The sequence below is a fragment of the Lithobates pipiens genome, unplaced genomic scaffold (assembly GCF_037356315.1).
Source record: "Lithobates pipiens isolate NorthernLeopardFrog02 unplaced genomic scaffold, aLitPip1_a1.2 Scaffold_8, whole genome shotgun sequence".
Taxonomy (NCBI): Eukaryota; Metazoa; Chordata; class Amphibia; order Anura; family Ranidae; genus Lithobates; species Lithobates pipiens.
The window spans coordinates 40,449,241-40,469,435 of record NW_027507903.1 but is presented as its reverse complement, the minus strand read 5'-3'; the positions used below and the strand labels follow the sequence as shown (position 1 = coordinate 40,469,435).

The following is a 20,195-nucleotide window of genomic DNA, read 5'->3' as shown; positions in this document are numbered from 1 at the left end:
TTAAAAGTCAGAAGCCATACTTTTTGTAGCTGCTGACTTTTTTTTTTAGTGTATTAAAAGGTGGAACTCCGCTTTAATTAGTTAACAGTTTTAGTCATGTCTCCCCTTTCCCTTCTTTCCTCCAAACTGTACAAATTCAGTTCCTGAAGTCTCTCCTGATATGTTTTATCCCTCCAACCTCTCACCAATTTTGTTACTTGTCTCTGGACTCGTTCTATCTGATCAATATCTTTTGTAAGTGAAGTCTCCAGAACTGGACACGGTATTCTAAATGAGGGAATAAGGGAATCAGGTCTTCTGTCCTTCTGCTGGTATCATCACAATGAGACCACAACCGCAGTGGGCAGAAATCAAACCCAGATGAGCTGCATGGCAAGAATTCTACCACTGAACCACCAATGCTAGTGTTTGCTAATGTTTTCAAGTGGCTAATGAATAAAAACTTCTATATATCGTATGTATTTTTTTTCCTTTAAGGGTCAATTCACACTGGAACGGAGAGCTGCAACAGCACTTTACTGATCCAGCAGCTTTCCATTCCTGGCTGCAGTAGGGGGCAGTGTGGTGCGCGATTCAGTGCATTACACTGCTTCATTTTCTTTTGTACAAACTTTATGTGAAGTGTACAAAACGTACACTTCATTTATAACAACGTAAAGCAGTACGATGTACTACATTTGTGTGTTGCAGTGTGAATGGGACACATAATAAACAATTGTTTTCTGTGGTCCTTGTTGTGACAGGTGTTTTATAACGCAGAAAAACATCTGTCACCGCAAATAGTATGAATTCACCCCATCTATGCTGTAAAACTTACATAGATTAACTTTTAATAAAAGTACATAGTTATGGCAAAATATTGTGTGTGTTTTCTCTCAGGGTACAGATAAAATTTATATTGAAGGCTCTGATAAAGAGGACATCCTCGAAACGCGTTAGCCCACTTTTTTGAACGTTTGTCCTTGTATGGGCATGTCTGATTTTTAAACTAAGTTTTTAAAGTGAATATGTTGTAAACCTGTTTTTTATGAATACGTAGATACTTTGCATATGTTTTTATCATCTTTTTATGTGAATAAACTGTATACGTTTTTTGATCAAAGCATCGGATCACGCTCCTTCCTTCTTTTCTCTTTCACCTGGCTTTCTTTCGGACCACCTATGGTCAGTTTAGGCAGCGGGACACGCACGATCATTTGTTGATTCACTGCTTTCAAAAGTACTACCACCCTATACCAGCAGCGCCTTCACAAGCGCAGGAGTAATTCATTCTTTCTTTGTTCATATCTACAGAGAAAATCTCGATTTTGCAGTGTAACCCAAACAAAAGGCAGACAGCAGCGGATATCATACGGAGTAGGAAAGCTGAGAACATTGAGTAGACGCCACCCCACAGAGATAAAACACAACGTTCTAGAATATGGAAGTCAACAGAAACTCTGCTCGGAGAGACCAATGTCTGTGTGACTGTCGACAGTAAAAAATAAAAGTATATTTAGTAGCAACGCACATCTTGAAAGTATCATTATTTCAAAGCTCCAGACAAAAAAACACTACATACATGGTTTAACCACTTGCTTACTGGGCACTTAAACCCCCTTCCTACCCAGGGCAATTTTCAGCTTTAAACGCTCTCGCACTTTGAATGACAATTGCGCGGTCATGCAACACTCTACCCAAATTAAATTTGTATCTTTTTTTTCACACAAATAGGAGCTTTCTTTTAGTGGCATTTAATCACCGCTGGGGTTTTTTTTTTTTGTTTTTTTTAAGCAAAAATGACAGACATTTTTGAAAAAATAAAGTTTCATAGTTTGTTATAAAATTTTGAAAACAGGTCATTTTTCTTCTTCATTGATGTGCGCTGATGAGGCAGTAATGGTGGGCACTGATCTGCACCTGTAGGTGGCACTGGTGGGCAATGGTAGATGGCACTGCATAGCAGCAGTGCTTCTCCCTTTTAGGGTCTGATGTCCCTGTCAGAATACGGTGATCTGCTTTTTTTCCCCCCCATTACGCTGTCAGCATGAGGTTAAAAAAATAAATAATAAAAAAATAGAAAAAACAGATTACCGATCTGTTTAGATCACTGGCTGACAGCTGATCACATGGTAAGAGGCCAGGATCGATCATCTGTGATCAGCCGAGTCTCAAAACTCTGTGATAAACTTAATTGGTTCAGTTGGTGTCAAGCTTGTGTGGCGGTAACCAGGTGAGGAGTACAAAGACAAGTGTGTCTTGCCTACAGTCAAGCATGGTGGTGGGAGTGTCATGGTCTGGGGCTACATGAGTTCTGCCGGCACTGGGGAGCTACAGTTCACTGAGGGAACCATGAATGCCAACATGTACTGTGACATACTGAAGCAGAGCATGATCCCCTCCCTTTGGAGACTGGGCCGCAGGGGAGTATTCCAACATAACGACCCCAAACACACCTCCAAGACGACCACTGCCTTGCTAAAAAAGCTGAGGGTAAAGGTGATGGACTGACCAAGCATGTCTCCAGACCTAAACCCTATTGAGCATCTGTGGGGCATCCTCAAATGGAAGGTGGAGGAGCGCAAGGTCTCCAACATCCACCAGCTCCACAATGTCGTCATGGAGAAGTGGAAGAGGACTCCAGTGGCAACCTGTGAAGCTCTGGTGAACTCCATTCCTAAGAGGGTTAAGGCAGTGCTAGAAAATGACACAAAATATTGATACTTTGGGCCCAATTTGGACATTTTGACTCAGGGGTGTACTCACTTTTGTTGCCAGCAGTTTAGGCATTAATAGCATTAATTAGTGTTGAGTTATTTTGAGCTGGTCAGAACCACCTCCCTCCAGAGATGGTTCTGACCAGCTCAATAGATTGCTTTAACAAAGGCCTGAATTATTTCCTAAATGTAAATAATATAACTGAGTACTAACATTTATAGGTAAAGTTGATTCAGGGAAAATCCAATTGCCTTTCTGGGATCAGGAAGGATTTTTTTCCCCTGCTGTAGCAAATTGGATCATGCTTTTTGGAGGGGGGGGGGGGGGGGGGGTTGCCTTCCTCTGGATCAACCGTGGGTATAGGATTGGGTATATGAAATTGTATATTTGTTATTTTTTTATTTATCTATTTTTTCATTTTATTTTTTTATGGTTCAACTAGATGGACTTGTGTCTTTTTTCAACCTGACTATGTAACATGAGGATGAATGAGAACCCCTATGGAGGATTACTAATATTTCAGGAAGAAAAGGGGAAGAGCTTCATTTGCTGCAAAACACACCACAGCCATCTTATATTTTCTCTTATAAGAAGAAAAACGTTAGTAAAACAAAGCAAAAAAGTTTCCCCTAACATCAGAGTCTCCCTAACATGGGGGTCCCTATCAGAGCTCCCCCTTGCATCAGAGGGCCAAATACAATCTTGCAGCAGGATGTGAGCTGTAGTTTGGAGACCCCTGCTCTAGAGATTAAAATAAATATTGCCTGTCTTTTGCCTTGGTGTTTCATATACAGCAGATAAGGAGAAGTAATTCTCAAAAAGATATGTGTTCTAGTAACCACACATTGCAGCTCAGGTTAGACTTTCTATGGCTGTATCTTCTGCTGTAGGGTAGGTCTAATTAATACACCAATGCCTTCCTTGCCCACCGTTTAAACCCATATGTACAAAGCTACTAAATCAGACAATGGTCTAAATGGAAGACATAAAATCATAAAAAGTACATAAAATTATTTTTTACAAGGTTTTGTGCAAAGCAGCAGAGGCATCCAGGACATGACTTGATTGAATTACTTTATACAAGTAAATACCTATGAGACAGAATGATCTTCTTCATGTTGTCAGCCATGAGGAAGTTGTAAAAGCGTCGGCATTGATCCCACTGTAGGAATGTTTCCTGTGCCCTGGAAGAAACCCACAAATGAAAAGAAGTCAATGAAGTGTCACAGAGGAAACACCAATTCAGGGAAGCACATAGGACTTGTCAGACCACTAGAGGCACATTGGCGCAAATTTAAATAATCATGCTTGCTGCAACTTTAATGACCTTTTATCAAAATGCGTTTTATAGCGTTCAATGGCATCGCACCTAAAAGGCACTAAACAGGTGTGAAGCACCCCTTACATACACAGAGGCCAGGGTATGTTTCTAACACCATGGCAAGGTAGCAGCAGAATTATTGGATATGCAAAGTACACTTTACAGAACGTTAGGCTGCATTCACGCTCGTGTCCAGCATGCTGTGTGAATGGACACAGATGCGGGACTCGGGAGCGTGCCCACACAAGTGTCCACCACGGAGAGTGCTTCTCCAACGTGGACACACAATGTGGGGAGGAGCCACTAGCGCCGCCATGGGACCCCAGAGGAGGAGGTTCGGGGGCCACTCTGTGCAAAACTAACGGCACAGTGGAGGTAAGTATAACATAATAGTTATTAAAGAAAAATACATGAGGGTTTACAACCCCTTTAAATCAAACATGCTAAAGCTGACTGCCTACCATTGAGACAGCTGCACCAGATTTTGCACTCTCCAGTTTTTGTAAATCAACTCCAAGAAGTTCTCTGATTGTACAAGATGCATCAAGGAGGAAGAGTGGTGATGTCATGATCTCTGCCTTGTCAGAGAATTTATGAAGGCAGCAGTGCCAAGCAAGAGACACCCTGCGGTGTGTGTGTGCAGAGGGGCAGCTGCTCGCACAGGACCTGGAAGATTGCAACCATCACCGAGCACTGCAGTGACTGCCGGCTTCCCCAGCAGCTCCGCAGATATGAGATATGCATACTTACATTAGTCCAAGCCAGACCAATGTAGGTATCCAGTAAAAATTACACTTGGAATTCAGCTTTAAATCAGTGGTGATAACTTACAAAAGGAGCAAGATATTTACAACTATATCTTATTTTACATTGAAAAGTGTATTTCTTTCACAAATGTAGGAGCAAACTGGAAAATACAGCCCTAAACATTAGGTTCACTTGCAAAATGCAGAACATTGCCTGTGGCTGCATTATTCAACTCTGCAACGTCGTCATATATTCCTAGAAACAAATGCATACTATATCAGTCATGCTTGGACTGGATGTACAACTATTTATCTTTCACCCCCAGGCTTCCACTGCCTGCACTGTGCAAGAGGACAACATGATAATCTTTGTACTGTACTTTGTGATAGCTACGGTTTTATTTCACATCAAAAAATGTCACATATATTCTGTAAGAGTGTGTACGAGATATAGATAGAACAATCAATGTTACACATACGACAAACAAATGGTTCACCACTAGAGGGAGTAGATGTGGCACAATGGTGTCCAAGGTTTATCAAGCCTACGTTCACATTAATGCTGCTGCATGATGTATTTTTCGGTGCTTTTTTGCGCATTTTTCCATGCATTTTTAGTAGGAGAATGGAATTGATACACAACTCTGCACTACAAAATATGTGTACATATGCTTTCCATGCATTCCCATTAAAGCATTTGGGGCAAATGACGTGCTGCACTAAAAGAAGCGACTGCATTCTTTCAAAAATGCACTGCACTGGGCTTTGATGTGAACAAGCACCAAAATGTGATTTGTATAATCGTGCATGCCAGTGCGACAGCAAACACAGGGGAAAATGCACTAGTGTGACCCGAGACCTAAGCCTCGTACACACGATCAGATTTTCGGAGGAACGTTCTGTTTTTTTCATTGCATGCTAGTCTCATATCTAAAGTGAAGAGGTTACTCAACATATGAAAAGTCTCGTACGACAGAATTCAACTTCAGAAGTGATGCAATGAGTTGAATTGTTTTGTATGTATTATTTGGTTTCCGAGCATGCGTAGTCTTGCGCTTAAGTTTTTCTTCGTACTAAAACTGTGCTAATTAAACGAAAATCGGTTCACGTGCAATTACAATTTTATAGCCTGCACATACAGTTTTTGTTGTCTGAATCAGCTGTCGAAAGCACCATACTAATGATCCAGAAATCGGCTAATCATTCTTTGGACAAAATTTTAATTCCGTTCACCCCAAATGCGTTCCTGTACGCTTGTTTTTTTATGCATTACAGATGCATTTTTGTTCTTGCATTTTCATTTATTTTTTACATCTTTCTTAAATTTTCTGGTTTTCTTTTGTTTTTTTGTGTATTGTGTTCCTTTTTTATGATGCCAATTTGCATATGCTCCAGAATGTTATGAAGAGTGATCAGATGAATTGCAATTAATTGCAAAGTCTCTCTTTGCCATGAAAATTAACTTACGCTAATCCCAAAAAACACATTTCCACTGCATTTTAGCCCTGCCACAAAAGTACTAGCTGAGATCATGTCAGTGATTCTCTCGTTAACACAGGTATCAGTGTTGACAAGGACAAGACTGAAAATCACTCTGTAATGCTGATTTAGTTAGAATAACAGACTGCAACATTTTAAAAAAAGGAGGGTGGTGCTTGAAATACTTCCTGGGTTAGCCATGGTTGCCTGCAAGGAAACACGTGCAGTCATCATTGCTTTACACAAAAAGCGATTCACAGGCAAGGATATTGCTACTACTAAAGATTGCACCTAAATCAACAAATTAATCGGATCATCAAGAACTTCAAGGAGAGCGGTTCAATTGTTGTAAAGAATTCTTCAGGGCACCCAAGAAAGTCCAGCAAGCCCCAGGACCGTCTCATACAGTTGATTCAGCTGTGGGATTGTGCAGAGCTTGCTCAGCAATGGCAGCAGGCAGGTGTGAGTGCTTCTGCACACACAGTAAGGCAAATACTTTTGGAGAATGCCCTGGTGTTAAGAAGGGCAACAAAGAAGCCATAAAAAAAAAAAAAACATCAGGGACAAACTGATATTTTGCAAAAGGTACAGGGATTGGGCTGCCGAGGACTGGGATAAATTCATTTTATCTGATGCATCCTCTGATTGTTTGGGGCATCCAGAAAAAAAAAAATGTGCCTGGAGAAGAAAAAGTGAACGCTACTATCAGTTCGCTGTCATGCCAACAGAAAAACGTCCTATGACCATTCATGTGTGGGGTTGCTTCTCAGCCAAGGGAGTGGGCTCACTCACAAATGTTGCCAAAGAACACAGCCATGAATAAAGAATGGTACAAAAACATCCTCCGAGAGCAACTTCTCCCAACCAGCCAAGAACAGTTTGGTGAGGAACAATGCCTTTTCCAGCAGGATGGATCACCTTGCCATAAGGCAAAAGTGATAACCAAGTGGCTTGGGGAACAAAACAATGGAAATTTTGGGTCCATGGCCAGGAAAATCCCCAGACCATAATCCCATTGAGAACTTGGTCAATCCTCAAGAGACAGGTGAGCAAAAATCCTCACAAATTCTGGAAAACTCCAAGCATTGATTATGCAAGAATGGGCTGCCATCAGCCAGGAGGTGGTCCAGAAGTTGATTGAAAACACTGCAAATATTGACTCTTTGAATTAACTTAATGTAATTGTCAATAAAGGCCTTTGACAATTATGAAATGCTCGTAATTATACTTCAGTATACCATAGTAACATCTGACAAAAATAAGTAAAAACAATAAGCAGCAGAATTTGCGTCATTCTCAAAACTTTTTAGCCAGGGCTGTACTTTAAGGCACTGCAATGGTGCGAACACTGGAATCTATGTAACCTACTGTCCAATGCGTTTTTGAAGCAGGAAAAAAAAAATGCACTGGACTGCATGTAATGTGAATCAGCCCTAAAGGATCATTCCATGCCCCCTTTTTACATAAACTTTTGACCAGTGCATATTTTTACAAGGAAGACTTTCCAATATTGCCTTTGAAAGCAATGCCCAAGTGGACAGGAAATATATTCAAAACCCTGTGTGTTGACTTATTTCCCTGGTTGTGGATTTGATGTGGACCATCATGGTTTCCTCATCTCATATGAGTACCATCACATAGTACCATTGCTTTAGCTCTATGGAAACCATTATCCTCGGACTCAGTCCTTTTGTTATTTGTACAATTTTCACAAGTCATAGGGCATGTATATAAAAAGTAAAGCATGATACACGCGTGAAGTTCTTTGTTCTGTTGAACCCAGTGGGCTGAACAGAAAAAAAGAGAGGTCGCAGTAGTAACTATGCTATGTTAGAATAGTGATCTCCACTGCTGTGCTTCTGTGTCTCACCAGAACACACAGGGCAGTATTCGCAGCTATTGGCTGCTGATTTTCCAGCATGTCCGTTCAGCAGAAGGCAGTCATAAGATTGGCCTCTGCGAAACAAGCAGCTGTATACAAGAGACAAATATTGTCCAGGTTCTATTGTACCAGCCGATTTTGCGCAATATTCGCCCTGTGTGTATGGGGCTTAAAATAAGAGAATTAAATTGTAATCCTTTCTGGATCACAACAAAAGTTTGATTCCAGTTGCATATTGGCTGCATGCACACACAAATCTTATCTAGTTTGGCTTTTCTAGCCTGTTAATCAGATATCTGATTGGAAGGGGACTGAATGTGCATCATTCATTACATTCAACATTTAGGAATTATATGCAGAAACAGCTGTACATGGCCCTCTTCTGTCTGATTAATTAGTAAATAGAGTCCATCTGTGTGTAATTTAATGTTTAAATACAGCTATTCTGTGAAGCCTTCAGAGGTTTTTTAGACAACCATAGTGAACAAGCAGCATCATGGAGGCCAAGGAATACACCAGACATATCACAACTTTACGCCTGGAGAAGTTTAAAGCAGGGTTAGGTTATAAAAAAAAAAATATCCCAATCTTTCAACATCTCACGGAGCACTGTTCAATCCATCATCCGAAAATTGAAAGAGTATGGCACAAGTGCAAACCTACAAAACATGGCCGTCCACCTAAACTGACAGGCCGGACAAGCAGAGCATTAAATCAGAGAAGCAGCCAAGAGGCTCAGGGTAACTCTGGGATCCACAGCTCAGGTGGGAGAATCTGTCCGCAAGAAAACTATTTGTCGTGCACTCCACAAATCTGCTCTTTATGGAAGAGTGGCAAGAAGAAAGCCATTGTTGAAATAAGAAGTCCCGTTTGCGAGAAGCCATGTGGGGGACACAGCAAACATGCAGAAGAAGGTGCTCTGGTCAGATGAGACCAAAATTGAACTTTTTGGCCTGAATGGAAAAAAAACACTATGTGTGGTGGAAAACTAACACTGCACATCACCGTGAACACACCATCCCCACCGTGAAACATGGTGGTGGAAGCATGTTGTGAGGATGGTTTTCTTCAGCAGGGACAACGAAGCTGGTCAGAGTTGATGGGAAGATGGATGGAGCCAAATACAGGGCAATCTTAGAAGAAAGCCTGTTAGAGTTTGCAAAAGACCCGAGACTGGGGCTGAGGTTCACCTTCCAGCAGGACAACGACCCTAAACATACAGCTAGAGCTACAATGCAATAGTTTAGATAAAAGCATATTCAAGTGTTAGAATGGGCCAATCAAAGTCCAGACCTAAATCCAATTGAGAATCTGTGGCAAGACTTGAAAATTTCTGTTCACAGACACTCTCCATCCAATCTGACAGAGATTGAGATATTTTGCAAAGAAGAGTGGCCAAAAATGTCCCTCTCTAGATGTGCAAAGCTGGTAGAGACATCCCCAAAATAGACTTGCAGCTGTAATTGCAGGGAAAGGTGCTTATACAAAGTATTGACGGGGGGCTGAATACAAATGCATGCTACACTTTTGAGATATTTGCAAAAAAAAAATTGAAAACCATGTATTTTCCTTCCACTTCACAATGACGCGCCACTTTGTGTTGGTCTACAGTGGTCTCCAAACTATGGCCCTCCAGTTGTTCTGGAACTACAATTCCCTACATGTCTGTAAAAGGTCAGAGCTGGAGGGGCGTAGTTTGGAGATCCCTGGTCTATCACATAAAATGCCAATAAAATACATTTACGTTTTTGGTTGTAACATGACAAAATGTGGAAAATTTGAAGGGGTACAAATACCTTTTCAAGGTACCGTACCATGCTAATGAATGTACTCTGCTAGTCCTGCCCACATATTACAGCTAATCTAAGCAGGATAATTAGCTTTCAGACTCAAGTTTCAGTCCACATAGTAGTGGGGGAAATTTGCCTTCTGTTGCTTTTAACAGTGTAAAGCTACCAAGAAATACTCTATAAAGATCACTTACCGGGAAGCACTGTACCCCTGGCACACACTGACACAGCACATGACTCTCTCCTGGTTGGCGAAAGCTTCACCAAGGAATTTACACACTATGTTTCCACCGAGGCTAAAACCCACAACGATTAGCCTGGTCTGAGGATACATCTTCTTGATGTAGTTGACCATTCCTCCAAATTCCCACGTACAACCTTAGGATAGAAAATGACAGGTTAAAATTGAACAACTGCGTCAGCAGAATATTTAAAGCAGAATTTAAAGAATGATTAATGCAAGTATGCATATCTCATAGCTGAGGGACCGTTGTGGAAGCCAACAATCATTGTAGTAGGTGGCACTACCACAGTGATAGCCGTGATTTTTAGGGTCCTCTGCTGTGTGGCAGCCCCAGTGCACACTGACCACACGGAGTCACTCACTCAGCACTGCAGCCATTCACAGAATCCCTTGTATTTTTTTTAAATGACTACAAGCTATTCTTTGATTGGACGAGGTGGAGAGAAGAGGCAGTGATGTCACAATCCCCATCTTGTCCAACAAGAAGGATGTCTTACAAATGTCTTGAAAAAATTAAAAATAAAAAGGTGTTCTGTGTATGGTGGCCTTGTCCAGGAAGTGACCCATTGTGGTCAGTGTGAAGTGGGGCAACCATGTGGCACAGGACAAGGAAGACTGCGGTGATCACTGCAGTAGCAAGGACTACTACAGTGACTGTGTATAACACTGGTTCAAGCTGGTCATATATAAGTATGCGATTCAGATCATACTTGTAGTTCAGCTTTAATATACAGTATAAAACATACAAGTACAAATCAGCTAAATGTGAACTTAGGCAAAACACATGTGAATTCAGTTAAAAGTGTTGGGTCACCTTTTCAGTTTTTCTGTAAAGGTGAATTGACACTTTTAAAAGGTATATCTAAATCCAAAACCAAAAATGTAATATATTGCAGATTACTAGTCCTTGGTGTGGTGGTTGCATTCATATTCTTTTTGTATGCTTCCTTTGCTTTATTTGTAACCTGTAATCCTGTAAATAACACACTTCCTGTCACTCCTCCACTGTATCTGTGGTGGAAGCCATGGTCCTCACCCTAGGCTGCTCTCCTGTTATGTACTATAAAACATGTCTATCTCTTCATCTCCATTACGCTGGGGACAGGGCAACTGGCAGTTTATAGAACATATCTAGGAAGGAAGATTTGTTTTTTAAATATATGTTTTGATTCATTTTAAAAAGGGTCAAACATACAGAAAAAAAAAAAAAAGAAAAAAAAAAGAAAAAAAAAAAACTGTGTACACACAAAATAAACATGGTTTTGACAATCGTGACACGCGTCTCTTGTGGTTAATAATCACGCAATGTAATAGAACATGCATTAAAAGCAGGAAATCTTGTCAGCATAAATACACAGTGGTACAAGCCAATCACGGTGGTACAGGAGATAGGGGACTGGCCAACCATCTACCCCATATTTTACAAAATGTTTTACTTCTCTTTCGAATATCAAAAGTGAGCTTATATTAGGGGCAAAGAGTTATTGACCAGTTTCGGCCAGAGGGTTCGTGTTGGGGTCACTGATACTTTCTATGTCAGTAAAAGTGTTACATAAAAGTAAAGGATGTGAAGCAGTCTCTTGGACTGGGAAGGGATAGTTAAGTCACCAAAAATGCCCAAAAGAAAGTTTTTGGGATACCCAACGCTGAAGATATCAAAGAGCCTATGTTCACCCAGAAATCCCAAATTATGGGACAGGCCCAAAAACAAACAAACAATGAAAGAAGTCAGCAGTTTGACCGTATCCTCTAAAACATTCAGCTGAGGGAAGACAACCCCATTTTACACATTCTAGCAAGAGTAAGGCGAGAGTGATGGAAGACCTTAAGCTGAATAATCTGGTCTCTGGTATATCCAGGGAAGCCCATTTTACCTTTGCAGCCCAAGGTTTAGGTTTAATGTCCGCTATGAGTAATAAGTGGAGATAAGTTTTGTGGGGTCTGGATTTCTTAATTTTTCTAGGGCCAATATCCAGATAGGGTTATCTAGGGAGCCAAATTGCACACATATAGCATACAAAAGTTGATAATAGTAAAATAAATAGGTACGTGGCAGATCAAAGTCTATACATATTTGATAATAACTTAAAACCCTGTGGAGTATAAATGTACAAATATTTGACCCCTTTAGAAGACCACCTTAGGGGTGTCGGGTAGGGAATAAAACTCTTTAAGGGTAGGGCTGAACCACAAGGGATTATTGGGGGATGTTGACCAAGAGTCTTTAGAAATCCTTGCGACTACAAATTGAAATTGGGATAGAGAGGTACGTATGATCAATGTACCTGGACGGGTCGGGAGTTGAGATGTCAGGTAGTACAGGTAAAAATTAGGGAAAGCTAAGCCTGCCAGATGGGAGTCTTAGTATTTCAATTGGTACTCTAGGAGGTCGACCGTTCCATAAGAACACAATGCATATTGTATCAAGAAGTTTGAAAATGGATCTAGGGATCCTACAGGGAGAATTGGCCATAAAGCAGTTTGGGTAGATAAAACATTTTAATGACATTGGCCCTTCCCATGAGATCCAGCCATTGTTTGGTTTGTACTTGTAACTGCGACAGTAGTGGACACAAATTGTTGTTCATATACGAAGATAGAGGTAGTTGAACTATAATACCCAAATATCTAAAAGGAAGGGGCAATCTGTAGTCTGGAGTCCGGGTGAACCAGGGGTATAGCAGCTTGGTCTAAAAGGGGAAAAAAAAAAAAAGTTGACTTGTCCCAGTTCGCCTGAAACCCAGAATAATCTCCAAAAACGTTGATTTCAGACAGTTTTTTTTTTTTTTAAGGGAGTCATGGGGGTCAGCTAGGTATACTAAAGTGTGATCTGCATATAAAGAACTACATTCCTCTATAGTACCAATGGAGAGGCCTCTAAGGGGGAGCTATGAACCCTTATAGCAGGAGGTTCCATAGGTAAGGTAAACAGGAAAGGCGACAAAGGAAACCCCTTCCTAGTGCCCCTGGTTATCGCGAAAGGCACCAGTAACATAGGAATCAAACCTAATATGGGCCAGCGGTAAAGCATAGAAGAGTTGTATCCACTCTACAATATGAGGACCAAAACTGTAAAGCTGGAACACTCGAAATAGGTAGGGCCACTCTACACTAACGAAAGATTTGCAGGTATCCAAAGACAGAATGACACCAGTGAAGGAGCATTCGTGGGGATATTGCAAATTGTGGAACAGTCTACGTATATACATCCTGGTGGATTGGCCGGGTATAAAACCACCCTGGTCACTCCCAACCAATTTTGCAACTACTGTATTAGGATGATTGGCCAATAATTTAGCTAGGATCTTAACGTCTGCATTGATGAGGGATATCGGGCAATCGCATTTGAGAGGATGTTTACGAGGTTTTAGTAACAAAATAATTAGTGCCTCTCGCATAGAAAGAGGGGACGAATCCCAGCTTCCAGAGCCTTGTTATATGTATTAAGGAGGAAGGGGCTCAAGAGATGGCGAAAGTGGGCATACCACTCAGCCTGAAAGCCGTCTAGGCGTGGGTCTTATGTGCCAGCAGCTGTGAAATTGCAAGGGTGAGTTCCTCAACAGAAAGGCGCATCCAGCTCCTCATGTTCATGGTCTGACAGAAGCGGGAGAAGTACTGGTCATCTAGTTGACCTTCAGTGTACTGGGCTCTGGTAGCATACAGATGTTTATAAAAAGATAGAAAGGCCTCTACTATATCCCGAGGGGTGTCACTGATCTGACCTTGAGAGGTCAGGATCCGAGGGATAGATATAGGCGTGCGTCAAGTCTAGTCAGATAGGCAAGTGAATGACTAGCCTTATTACCATGTTCAAATGTCTTCTGGGTGACATAAAGCATGTGTTTTTTAGTAAGGTCCAACAAGTAGAGCTTGTACTCTCTAAGTTTATGTAGCCACGAGCTTTGCGTAGTGGGATCAGGGATTTCAACATAAGCAGCCTCTGCTATCATCATGGCATCCTCGAATTCCTCATTACACTGTTGAGAATTCTTACATAATAAACCTGTAATTGACATAAAAGTGCCTCTCAGCAAAGCCTTAGAGGCCTCCCATGCTGTAGAGGGGTCAGTAGTGCCTCGGTTTATACTCAAGTATTCCACAATACCCTTCTTGCATGCACCCTGTACCACCTCATCCTCAAGCCACTGAGGGTTCAGACGCCAAATAACAGGGCTCGAACTCGGGAGCAGGAGGAGGTCCACAGAAAGAGGTGCATGGTCAGATACACCCCTGGGTAGGTAACATACAGTAGAGACAATGGGAAGTGTAACATCGGTAGTAAATGCCATATCTATGTGAAACCTTGTGTGGAAGGAGTCGGAGTGACAGGAATATTGACAGATTTCTGGATGCTTTCACCGCCAGAACTCAGTAAGACCATAGACCTGAGACCAACTAGTAAATGGGGGATAGGATCTGTTACCACCCCCTCAAGCAATCTAGAGCAGGGTCAAGGACAGCATTAAAGTCCCATATATAAATTAAGATATGGGGGATCTCGATAAAATGAAAAGGGACAATTTAGAGAGTATATCTGGGGAAAATGGAAGGGGAACATAAACATTAACCAGTGTAAAGACCACTGAGAGAAACAGCAGTGCGAATATAACAAATCTCCCTTACAGGTCTGCTTTAACTAGGGGGACCTCTGCCGGGAGGGACTTATCTAATAAAATAGAAACCCCTCGGAAGTAAATAGTGTGGGTGGCATGGTAAGAAGTAGCCAGCCTGGGACGTTTAAGGGACAATAATTTTGCATTATTGAGATGTGTTTCCAGAAGTCAAATATGGGGCTTATATTTCTTTGAAAAGGAAAAGACCAAGGACCGCTTCTGGGGTGAGTTCATACCTCTAGAATATTTTTAACGACTTAGACATAGAAAACCAGTCATGGTATAGTAGATATAAGGAGGATCTTGGATATAAGGTATGACATTGCAAATCATACCTCATAATTGTGCAAATGAGAATGTGCATAGTTCATAATAAAAGAGATAGGAATTAAACATAAAAACTGTAGAAAAACACCCAAAAATGAAGCCATGCGCAACAAAAAACGCCATCTATCCCAAACACAATAAGCCTTGGATCCGGTAACAAAAAAACCAAAACACCCCAACAACCCTCTGGAGAGAGTGCAGGAGAAAACTGGATTCAATGAAGGTTAAGGCCCTCTTCCAGGCCCATGCAGTCACAGTATATAGCTAAAGATATGGAGGAATATGAAAAAGGTCTTCCATAGGGAATGCAAAGAGGTTAGGGCTCAGGGATTAGGCTCAGTTATGACCGCAATCTCACTCAGATGTTGATACCATAGAAGGGTGTGCATAGGGAAAGGGAAGGATGAATGTGCAGCACCAGTCATGTTTAACTGGGTCGGCTTCTAGGCCATAGCCCCTTATGGGCTAGAATAAATGTGGAATTTGCCATTATGGATAATTTTAGGCTTAGCAGAGAAGAGCATAGAATATCGCAGGCCTTCAGTGGGCAGGCGGACTTTCACAGCTTGAAGTAAAACAAGGGGAAAAAGAAAAGAAAAAAAAAAAAAAAAAAAAAAAAAAAACACGAAACAGGGGGAAAAGCATACACACACAAAAACCTAAAAAAAAAAAAAAAAAAAAAAAGGTGTTGGACTTTTTAGGCATACTAGTATAATTAAATATACAACAGGGAAAAACGAGGAGAAAAAAATAAAAATAAAATATATATATATATATATATATATATATATATCTCTATATATATCTCTATATATATATATATATATTTACCATAAAAATATTTATTTATTTTATTTATAAAAAATAAAAATGATTGTAAAACATATCAAGTACTGTTTTATATCCTGTCTAGATTAGTACATTTTACATAATATCCATATCTATTTCCATTAGGTATATACACCCAGAGGGTAAACAAATGTATATTAATACTCAATATAAGAAAAGATTACAATAGACAGGGTATTAATTACAGAACCGATCTTAGATATACTCTGGCGCTCTACGTGTTTTGCGTTATAATCAACGCTTCCTCAGGAGCTTTATCAATTTTCTAAAAAAAGGAAAAGTGTATCACTTTCACAGCTGCAAAGGAGATGCGTTGGCGCTGAACCTCAGCCAAAGAAGTCAGGATAGATGGATATATTATTGCCATTAAATTTGAGCGGCCCTTTTTGCCCTAGCAAGACGTTGTCTTGGAAGTTAAAGATCCATGCGAACGTGGGAACGTGGAGGGGCCCCTGAGGGAGGAGGACACAGAGGGGTGCGATGTGCACACTTAATAATAAAGGCATGTGAGAGCGCATCAGTCCAAAAGACATCATGCAGCCAGGAATGTAGAAACCATTCAGGGCGGGATCCCTCAGAATGCTACGGGAACCCTGCAAAACAGAGATTGTTCCTGCAGGAATGGTTCTCCAGGTCATCCAATTTGGCTTTGAGGGTCACTAGTTCATCAGTGGCTGTGCGCATGATGGCAGATAAAGGGTGCCCAGTATCCTTCCAGTGTACTAAATACATTCCTCAGCATGTTCTCTCGCTCAGAGATCGCACATCTTGCTTAAATAAAGAAAAGTCAGTATGGATAGTTTCCATTTGTGTTGTGAGGGAAGCTTTACAGTCCCGAATAGCCAGCCATATACGAGTTAATGTGGGCACTGCCTGGGGGAGTCAGAAGCATGGCTGTCCTCTGGGCTGAGAGGGGAGTCCTGGGGCAAAAAAGAGGATCTGGCTGGGCGGAGAATACAAATGGGGACAGAGTCAGTCACCCCTGGAGATGGTCGCACTGAGGGAGGAGAAGGAGAACACAGCATGGCCTCTGGCACAGCCGAGGGATTTCACCATAATTCTGCCACCACTGTATACCCACAACTTTTAGGAAGAGAACAGTGCCCGTAGATGAGTCGGACAGAGGCTGCCTGCAGGATGTCTTCACAGAGCCTGAGTCACAGTTCTAAGCAGCCGCAAACTCTGCTATCAAGCCACGCCCCAACAAAGATGTTCTTTGCTGCAGATCACAGGAAGTTACAAGGACACAGCATTTCTGGCAGGGTTCACAGTTATATTCTGTATTAGCTGAAAATGTTTAGTTGGCCAGCACAATGGTTAAGTGGTTAGCACTTTAGCCTGGCAGCACTAGGGTCGTCGGTTTGAACCCCAACCACAGTGCTACGTGTCTGGAATTTGAATGTTCTGCCTGTGCAGGTTTCCTCCCACACTCCAAGCACATGCTGGTAGGTTAATTGGCTCTGGTCTAAATTTGTAAAAATATAAACATGAGTTAGGGACCTTAGACTGTAAGCTCCTGATGCGAATGTAAAATACATATGTAAAGTGCTGCATAAATCTCTTTTCACTATAGAAGTACCCAAAATTAATGGTTATCCTTTAAAGCTGATCTCCAGGCAGATATAAAAAGACACACAACAAAAGCTCTGTATTCATTAATACACCATTAAGAGCATTTTTAAATTCAAGCATTGCAAGTACCTGAATCTGACCTAATATAAGCCTCTTGCAGTCCCTGTACCAGCAGGGCTGGAGTCTGAGACAATGAGGCATTTAGCTCATGTTCTGATACAAAGCATGCTGATAACAGAAAAAAAGCAGGGTGACAGGGAGATGAGCTCTTCACTGTGCTACTTCTCCTTTAACTGTCTATTCACAGGCTGGGGTATGTCTAGGATGAACTGGGCTCAGAGGAAGCAATTAGAAAAATACTGGGCATCATACCAAAGTTAGAGTGTAGGAAAAAAGTACCACGGGGGAATCTTGGAGTTGAAGCTGAATTTTGGGGCAAGGTTTTTTGTTATTTTTTTAATGGGCTATTCATTTTACTAGTTATTTTCTAAATTTCTGCTTTCAATAAAAGGCCAAAAACCTAAAACCCAATACCTAAAATCTAATACCACTCCAGACCTGTGAGCACACCAAGCAAGACTATATATGCCCAAGTATTTGCAAGTATGTGTCTTGTGTAAAGGTTTCTAAAAAGGGACAATAATAATAATAGTTATCATATAGAACTTTATTTCAGTGCAAGCAGGCATTCGCTCATTATCGAGTTAGCATGAGCATATTAGCTGGTCCCAACTAAACAGAAGTTAAACTGTGGACTGAAAGATGTCTTGTCACCCGTTCTTCTCAGACACATTCGTCTACTGCTAGCCTGTTCTATAAACTGCTATCACCAAAACCCAGAGTAACTTACTGCTTAGGAAAGATGTACAATTAAAAAACAAAAAAAAAAAACAAACACAAAGGATTTGGAAACAGATGAGGAACGTGACAATTTCCTGTGCGTAGAAAAGATTTCACCCGTTTTGGACTGAAAACAATGGGCATACAAACAGCCTTTAAACCTCCAAAGGAAGCATGTTAAAAGCAGATTATAGCTGTTCCAAATAGCAGAGGTCTGTGTTTTTTTTTATTATAATTATTATGAACGTTATTACACAATTTCTTTCTTGAACATTCCGTAACAGGTTGGAAACAAAATACAGTTTCGGTTATAAAATATTTTAATGCTTAAACTGCAACTATATTTACTCATCCATCATGAGCAAGAATGGTAGCTATTCCAGAGCAACTGTTTTTTTTTCTTAAACACCTTTTAAAGAAAACATGCACAAAAGAGGAACACTTTGCTAAACTCCCTCTGAAAATGCCAGTTGCTTGGATGTCTCTGACATCAAATACAAAATCACTGGCCGGGGACAAGTGAACCTAAAAGGTCAACATCTAATCTTATTTAAAGTTGAGCAATGGCAGGCTACAATTTTTTATTTTGGATTACTAGTTCTTGAAGGAGTCTATTCCACATTTTTAAAACTTTTACTGTGAAGAAGTCTTTCTCTATATGGAGGTTAAATCTCTTTTCCTCCAAATGTAAAGACCTGCATGTGAAGAACTACACCAAGTTCACAATATTTGAACCACCTATGTGTTTATACATGTTGATCATATCCCCCCTTAATCTTATTTTCTCTAAAGAGAATACATTTAGTTCCTCTAATCTTTCCTCATAGCTGAGCTCCTCCATGCTTCTTATCAGTTTGGTTGCCCTTCTCTGCACTTTCTCCAATTCCCCGATATCCATTTTGAGAACTGGTGCCAAAAACTGAACTGCATATTCCAGATGAGGTCTTACTAATGATTTGTACAGGGGCAAAATTACATCTCTCTCTGGAGTCCATACCCCTGATGGGTTTTACTTCCTCTTTAGTCCCCTGCAGTAAGTAAAAGCATAATGGGCTAGTATGCATTGCATACTAGCCCATTATGTGGCACTTACCTGCAAACAAAGCCCGCAATGTCCCCTCTGGTGGATGCATCCATCTTTGCCCCTCTTCCTTCTGGGGCTGCGGACTCCGGCTCTGTGACTGGCTGGAGCTGCGTGATGTCACTCCCGAGCATGGCGAAGAAACGGCACAAAGTGCTGTTTCTTCACTGTACATGCGCCGATAATCTCATTGGCGCACCCCAAGGTAAACATCTCCTAAACGGCACACATTTATGAGATATTTTCAGCACATATAGATGAGCCTTATTAAGGCTTACTTTAATACAAGAAAGGATTTTGCTAGATTTGGAAACTGCAGCTTGGCATTTCATGCCATTATTAAGCCTATGATCTACCAACTACTGTTGTACTCCCCCTAGTATGTATGATGTGAGCATCAAAGGGTTACTTTAAGTTGCACCTCTGAAATATTAATCGGGACAAGTTGATTTTTTTCAAAGCAAGCCACATAATGAGTGGTTGATCCTTTATCCTGAACTACATGTGTAGTGTAGCGAATGTGTTCCTCAAATCAGGATGGAGGAATCTGAACTAACTCTGTGCTTCTCAAAGTAGAACAAATACCTCTAAATGGGGGATAACCTCAAACTAAACAGGAGCAGTGCTTCTAAGCAAATGTCAAATACATAAAACCATTTTATCAAATCACAAAGTGCACCGTGCCTCATAAATCAAACAGATGAAATCAATGTACTCATAAATTCAATATAGTAAATCCAGAGGGAAAAAAATA

General features: G+C 40.9%; 1 protein-coding gene across 1 annotated transcript in view; it reads right to left on the bottom strand.

The window, feature by feature from the left end:
• Positions 1-20,195, bottom strand: part of ABHD2 (abhydrolase domain containing 2, acylglycerol lipase) — a 104,425-nt gene that overhangs the window by 14,052 nt on the left and 70,178 nt on the right. The window contains exons 6-7 of the mRNA XM_077474258.1: positions 10,110-10,293; positions 3,789-3,881 (exon numbers count right to left, since the gene is read on the bottom strand). Of these exons, the coding sequence (XP_077330384.1) occupies positions 3,789-3,881; positions 10,110-10,293 (277 nt within the window). The remainder of the gene's footprint in view (positions 1-3,788; positions 3,882-10,109; positions 10,294-20,195) is intronic.